At 36.0% G+C, this 8,259-nt stretch overlaps 1 protein-coding gene across 1 annotated transcript; it reads left to right on the top strand.

The window, feature by feature from the left end:
• The first annotated feature begins 415 nt into the window (after positions 1 to 415).
• Positions 416 to 946, top strand: LOC112682523 (gastrula zinc finger protein XlCGF44.2-like). Its single transcript, XM_025553150.1, has one exon. The coding sequence runs from the start codon at positions 416 to 418 to the stop codon at positions 944 to 946; it is 531 nt and encodes a 176-aa protein (XP_025408935.1).
• Positions 947 to 8,259: the final 7,313 nt, after the last annotated feature.

Genomic DNA, 8,259 nt, shown 5'->3' with positions numbered 1-8,259 from the left:
TACACGTATTACGCGGACGGGAAACGATGAGGTATTTAAATATTGGTTCCGACGCGTAATGAGTCGGATCGATTCCGTTGTTTGTCGCGTACTTAAAAATTATTTGGCTTGTACAGTATAAAACCGTATCCCTGGGGATGGGCGAATAAGCAAACTTGCTGTAAACGCGGACGAGATAAACAAACAAGACTATTAGACGAACGCCAGCGTTTGAAATAGTAGTACCGGATCATCACCACAGAGTCCAGAGCTCCTCAGTGAACCGTTACCATATAGCCGACTAAGTTAGTTACTTGTTTTAATTAGTTACTTATTTACAGTCGACCTTTGTCGCGAACCAGTTGGAACCAACCGAGCCGGTGAGCGTCGTGCGAACTTTTAGAAACTTCTCTTGGAACCGTTCTGAAAGCTATCAATGGAACCTAACCGAGTGCCGTCGGCCAGGCAAGACCGGGAGCCGGAGCAGAGAGGAGGAGGAAGTGAAGACGAGCCGGTGCCGAAGCCGTTCCGGTGTTGGGTGTGTCTGAACAGGTTCGTAAGTAACCCGAAACTAGTGGACCACATGCGGGTTAATCACACGAACAAGTCGAAGATATGCCCGTGGTGCCCGGCTGCGTTTATGCAGGAAAAGAGACTGGACCAACATGTGCGCGTAGTGCACGGACGACCGTGGTTCGAGTACTCCGCATGTCCCACGTGCGGCGTCATATTTAAGCCGGGCATTACAAGAGAGGACCATAAAAAGGCGCACGCAGGCGCGGCGCCCTACGTGTGCGTCGTGTGCCACAGGGCGTTCGCCCACCACAAGAACCTGTCTGAACATATGTGCTCGCACAGAGGGCAGAAACGGTGCATGTGCGCGATTTGCGGCAAAACGTACATGATGCCTGCCTACCTGGACAAACACATTCGAACGAAGCACGGGCTCCCGGCGAATCGTGTTTAAGACCTCACCGGAGAAAAGTTTTCAGCCGACGTTCGGATAATGATAATAAAGAAATAAAAAATAACGAAAAAAATCTCATGAGTGCAGCTAATGTGTATTAATCCTGTGCATTACTATCATGATTACATTAACATTCGTCGTACGAAGCGTATGTGGTGCGTGATCCGTCGCGGACCGTATCCCACGTCGCAAGGACGTTCGGAGGATCTCATCGGTTACCGTCCGTGACCTTGACCCGCGGAGCCCTACGAAACTCTAACGAGAGACATCCAAGGACTCCGCACGTATCTTAATCGAATTCAAGTATTATTATTATTAGTTAAATCGCTATGCGTTCAATTTTCTTTCGTCAAACGAAGAAGTGTTGGTACGAAGAAACAAATTAAAAAGCGAATCATTGATAAGTACATCGTTTTCTGCGAGTAGCTGATCGTAACCGGCGTTAGTAGTCTTCGTACATTTAAATTTTTCAACATTTCTTGGTTTGAGCGCTACTGGCGAGTTAGATCGTATTCACCGGGCACAGACCTAGGGCCCGTGTTACGCGTACTCTGTACGTGGAGCACAGCAGTTTGTATTATTGGGACCAAAGTCTGTGGTCGGTGGTTACGTGGAACACGAGTAGTAGCGATCGCACGGAAATTTTACAAACAATATATATGTGTGCGCGCATAATATAAACCAATATTTTTGTACAATAATTTCGCGATAAAAAACAGTTTTTGTAAACGTTTTAGAGTGTAAAAAACGTAAGAAAACTAACCATCTGGTCAAACATATTTATAAAAAAAAAATAGGATCGAAAAATAAATGGTCTTCCGCGGTGGCTTCTTCCGCTACGGAAGCACATGCGTTGCAACAATCGTTACTTTTATCGTAATCATATTTTTTGGCGTCTACACGTACATTTAACCGACGTATACAACTACTGCGCGCTTCACGATCGTATTCTCCGTACAGCCTCCAAGTGCAGTTCGGCGGAGAATATCTGTGGCGGGACGGCTCGTACCCGGGTCAAGGCGGACGGGGTAAGATCGATCGGACGGAGAGTGGAAGACGGACGACGGCGTGGTGGCTAGAACAACTGACACGTAATCATTTCGATTTTTGCCGATTAACCGTCGTAATATCAATGCGTACGTATATATATAGTATCAGGGCTGCAGACCTAAAGTGACCAGGCACGGCCGACCCTATCGTGCGAAGGGAACGATTTTCCGTATAACAGTAAAACGCGTCGACGTGTTCACACGCACCGTATAGGAAAACGGGCGGAGGGAAAAGTCGGTAATCGACAAACGCTGTACAAACGACCGTGTTGCGATGAGGGAAAAACTATCGAGAACAGCAGCCGCGGACATTACGCGCGTACAACCGATTATCGCGCGCGGCGGTCCTTATCCTCGACCGCGTACAGGGGAGAGAGATAGAAGGGGAGGGAGTGGGCTTCTAATGTGCGACGCGGGACTAATAACCGGACGAATGGAATCGTCCACATGTGCGTATTGTATAGACACTCGTGCGCGGTGCCGATACAGGTGGGATTACTCGGCCGATGATTGCCCATCAATGTTTTTCCCAGCGCACACGTTATCGCACTTTTCTCACTCGCGCCGGACTCGCACGCACATAATACCTATATATATATATATATATATACATTAAAGAAGTTATAGAGTACTGTGTCTAAACACACATGTACACATATAAGTGGTGTCTTCGCCGCTAAAGTTTTCGAAAAACCAGCCGAGTCCTGGCAGCTGACGGGTTAAAATTCGTTTGCGGGGCGACACACCGTGCGGAGTTGATGGGAAAAATAAAAATAAACGAACCCCGGTCAACGTATTTCTACCGGAACGATCGGAGCTATAGGCAACGGTGGTTGACGAATCCTTTCCGCTTAACGGCTGCTGCTTGCACGTTACGATATTTATATTATGGTGTACCGGACGCACACGCAGCAGCGTCCCTTGCCGGAACAATAATAAATCCGTCCCGTCCCGTTTTCACCGCCTTCGCCCGTTGAAGACTTTTTACCGAGGGACGGATATCGACGGCACTCGTCGGGTTACGTTAGTTACGGACGCGATTCGGCAATAGGTCGATGTAATATTCTAATAAGACCACGATCGAGCCCCGAGGGTTTTGTTCGTTCGTACCCGGGATCTTATTACTGCAGGTCAGCCTAATCCAGAGGACACCGTGTTGTGCAGTATCGACTATCTATACTCTACGCATTTGCTCGGTTTTCTCGCAGGTAACGGTTTAATCCGTTTGCCTCGTGTACCAATATGTACATCTGTGGTTCTCAACCAGTGTCTGACATTTGAAACAATCGATAAATGAAACCGTGACAGTTAAATGTCAATCAATTGTGCAGATAAGATGATACATCAGTTGGTAAACTGTATAGTTTTAACCCAACTCGATAACTTAGCGCGTAGCCAAAGTTTTTATTGTTGTTAAGTGTACTCGTGTACCATGAATAAAAAAAGATTAAGAGCCACTGATGTACGTGTACAATACGAATCACTTTTCACAATAACAAAAGTGATTAATTTGTATCTTGTTATTAATTTTTGATTTTATTCGTTGCGTTTGGATTGTTTTTCAATCATTCAATACACCATAACATACAAATAACTTCTCTATAACATTTGAACAATCTACTTGCAAACGATTTTTTTTTTTTTATTTGAACAATCGAGATAATTTAAATTGTGAGGCATACATGGTAATAATTAAAATTATAAATATTTCGTTCGGTGTAAATACTTGCCACAAATATATTTTATTTGGTTTTTGAACAATTATTTTCTTGTTCATCTAACCTTATCAAATACTTTAAAACGAAAATAAACGTTTGTATAGTTAATAATTTTACATCCCATTGTTTTGTTTCTTCTTGCATGGTAAGATGAAAATACATGACATAACTGCAACAGATTTTATGCAGATAAAAAAAAGTATATAAGATATAGCTAGAAAACATTTAAAACATATTTGATAAAAATATCTCCATTTACTATCGAATCCATTTAAAAATAAACAGCTAGGGGTTATATAAATATATATATAATAAATGTATAAATATTATATCAGCAGTATTAGTGACCAGTGTATATTATGTAATGGGTATTTTTAAATATATCTTCAAAGAGACTCCACTTCGAGTGAGGCGTGTTTAAAATATTTTCAAATTATTATGGTTGAAATATTGTGTATTTATTTGAAAATAAAAATTGTTATTCATTTGTGTTTATTATACCTTGATGGAAGTTATGCCAAAAATCAAAATAGGAGAGAAATAATACTGAGAAAAAAGCTGCTGGTCAACTGACTTCACAAACACTTCCCTCTTTGGTCCGTCCCTGGACAAGTAGTTCGATAACACGGAGCAGCAACGCAGCGTTGTCAAAGTATGTACATTAAACAACAAAAGACATGTTATTTCGATCAACTTAGTTGCGTTGAGCTTTACCTTCTAGTACACGATCAATAACAGACAGCAAGTATTTTCAGAACAATGCGTACTGTCAACAAATAGGGCAAATCTTTTTTAGCTTTATAGAAAATCCTGTACATGATTTTTCTTTTTCTTTTTAATTGTTTCTTGAAAACGTTTTTTTTCTCTAAACATTAACGTACTTCATCATCATATGTCATTTTGTGATTCAAAGATAAAATACGCTGTTTAGTTATTATATTTTTAAACTGAAATAAACAAAAAAATTATAAATAATACACTTGTTGATTATGATTATATAATCAAATCTAATAATACGGCATATAATAGCTAGGTGTTGTTGTAATACCATTTTAAAATATAGCTTGTCGATTAAACAAAAAAACGTAATAAAAATCATCTGAAATTAACAGAAAACATTCCTTTCTTGTGAATAATTTAAAATGTTAAAAGTACTTGATATTAATAATTAAGACAAAAACCTAGCAATATGAATTATTTACAAAAAATAATTTATTTAATTAAAAGTATAACTTAAGGCAAAAATAATCTTGAAATATCCATTTGTTAGCACCAAAAAGGCATCAATGTCTTTCTTACAAGTTCACTTACAAATTCCATTAGAATTACTAGTTATACAAAATAAAATAATTATTTTTCGTGTTTAAACCGAGAGCCGAGCAAGAATTACTAATTTGTTCAAATTATTCACGGTTTAAATAATATTAATTAAAAAACTGGTTTTATAACAATCTCTAAATTTAAAGTTGTAATTATTTCTAAACGCACAACACATGTTAACATTCATTAACTTATTATTATATTCACTTATTTTAAATACGTTTTACATATTTTTGTTTTAATATTATACTTATATTTTTCTCTCTTCCCTATGGTTTCTAAATTTAAAACAAGTACTCTTACTCTACGACACACGTTTCCATCTCAGTGTTAAGTAGCTTTTGGTGATAATATATTTGTAAAAATATGTATGTTTTATGTTTCTTCGACTGGAACTTTAAATAAACGAACAAATAAAATAAATACACATACGCAACAAATACGCTGCACGACGATATATGGCAAACAATAAACTTTGTAACGTCGAAAATATGGGTCCAATCAATTGTTTCCTATTTCCCTTCAAAGGTTTATTTGTTTTCCCCCGTGCGCATTATGCCGAACAGTAGTAATAATACTTCGAACGAATCGTCGTCAATATATATGAAATATTTTATATAGGTCTATATAATATATATTTACTATATATCATTATTGTTTTACGGTCTAAAGATCAAACGTAAACTGTACAACTCGCTCGCAATGAAAAAAAATAAAATAAAAACGGTGCACCGCACATCGGTTGTAACGAAACTCATACGGGATCACTATTTTTTTTTTATTTACTTATTGGTTTCCGTTACGATCAATATTTCGTTGCGAATCGCAATCAACGCCGAAATGCATTCTTTCGAGACGCTCAGCCAAGATGTTGACGATCAGTCGTGATCGACACGATAGGACGTGTTTGATTCGTCGTGATTTCGCCGTGTCTGCGTAACCTAAATATATTTATGAAGAGGGGTAAGCCTCCCCCCAAAACGAAAAACACCATGTTAAAAATTTTTATTTTTGACACGGATATGTCTTAAGGCTGGAAGTTATTCCGAAAATTCGACCCGACACCGAGAATTTTGCTTAGTGATGGTTTAAAATTGTATACTTATAAAATATGTTTATTCTTATTAGAAAATATGTGGTGAATTTTGAGTGGCTTTAATGAAAAAAGTGTTTATTACAGTGTAGTTTTTATATTTTTTTTAAAAATTATCATAAAAAAAAAAAAAAAAATCGAGTTTCTTATTTCTCTGATGGTGTAAAGACAGTCTTGTAGTGTTCAAGTAATTTTTGTCGTAATTGTTTTCTTTATCCCAAAAATCAAATACACGATCGGTCCCTTCCCAAATGAAAACCTATACACGCTACTGCAGCGAAACGTATTTTTTGCAGTCGATTTTATTTGAATACACTGCCAATGCATAATATTACTCGTTTTTCTTGGTATTTTAGAATCTGAAAATTGTACTAGTTTTACTATGGTGATTTTTTTTATTTTTATGTTTGTCGTAAATGATTTCAACCCGGATGAGTGCTCCGATCATCACAAAAAATATTGAAAATATGGGTTCTAGTTAATTCCTATAAGAGGTAAGAAACACTGAAAATTCGCTTAAACGTCACAAAGTTCAATATTTAAATTTCAACCTATCTTAATAAGAAATTAGATTATTTTATTATGAATCATCTTTCAACAATATGAACTGATTCATCCGATTTTTTTCATTCAGAATCGTTTTTTTCTTAGAGAAATGGTACATCGGTTTTAAGCATATGAGATCAGTACCATTCACTGATCCCTGTATCTCACTCCACCGTAGAGTCTCTGTAATAATAATGAAAACAAAGTAGAATATTAAAGCGAAAACTCATAAATAATACTGTTATAAAAAATCGCATAGCATATATTCTAATAAAATAAAAATAAAAATCAACAAACGAAATGGCCAAAGTTATTTTATTCGTGGCGCAGAAATCACTAGTATATAAGAATAAAATATTGGTTGTAAGGGTTAAGACCCCGAATATGCCAATAGTAATAATAATAATAATAAGGGTTGATGGCAAAAGTTTTGCAATGTACGAAAAAATTCAACACACTCTTGAGAATAATACACCCAATGGTATTTTATGAATATATTATTTCATATACATACGTACGTATTGTATTGGCTGATTGATTGATACACGCGATTTATTTAATTTATTTTTTTAACATCATTAGTATGTAGAAAGTATATACTTATGCTCATCCAGGTTTTTATAAAACAGTTATTGCTTTGTTTATCATAACTAGGTACTGGATTTTATATGCTCTAAAATTTCAGAAATATGCACTATAAAATATGCATTTATGCTCTTATTTATTAGGAATATACCGTATAAAATAAAAAATTCTATTAAAAAAAAATTTTATTTTCATTAATTTTTATACTTTTACGTAAAATTCATATGATTCATGTTTTGTAGTTATTTCAACAAATTGTAATTTCAGTATGAACAATTAATAAGAAAATTATTTTTATTAAATAAATGATGTGGCTAGATGAAAATAAATACATACCAAAAGCATTCGCATTGCACTATACATTTGATTTGACGTTACATTTTAAACAGCACCGAACTGTGCCATCTACAGAAAAAATACCTTTGTGTTCAGCAAAAATTTTGTTTAGCCTACTAGTAAAAGTTGCACTGATTTGCAGTATTTTAAATATAAATAAATTAAATCGAATGAATGTATTACACGCACTCGGATCACGACAAACATGACCTACGTATGATTCTCAAAATTCTACTCAATAACAGATAAGATAAGAAAATTACTTCGTCAAATTACAGGGACTATAAATATAACACGAATACGTTATTTTAATTAATATAAGCAAAATATTACTTATTATCCATTTAAAGACCGTGTGTATGCAATAAAAAATCGTAAAATACAGAAATTTGCAGTAAATTACAGTAAAACTGACAGAATATTTTTCATTTTTTAAGACCATATTAATATACATATGGTGGCAGGGAGCGATACCGCGAACCTTGGCCGCGGCTTCGGAAACGTATTAATCTCCCGGTGTGAAATACGACTTTTATTATACCGGTAAAACGATGTTATACGACAATATCAATCGATTTTTATGCTTCGCCCTTTTTGAAATAAAAAATAAACCGTATCTACTATTGCCGGGACGGGAAAAAAATACAAAAAATACTTATACGGGTG

This window comes from Sipha flava, unplaced genomic scaffold (assembly GCF_003268045.1).
Source record: "Sipha flava isolate LNK unplaced genomic scaffold, YSA_version1 205_pilon_pilon, whole genome shotgun sequence".
NCBI lineage: Eukaryota > Metazoa > Arthropoda > Insecta > Hemiptera > Aphididae > Sipha > Sipha flava.
This window is presented reverse-complemented; position numbering and strand designations above follow the sequence as displayed.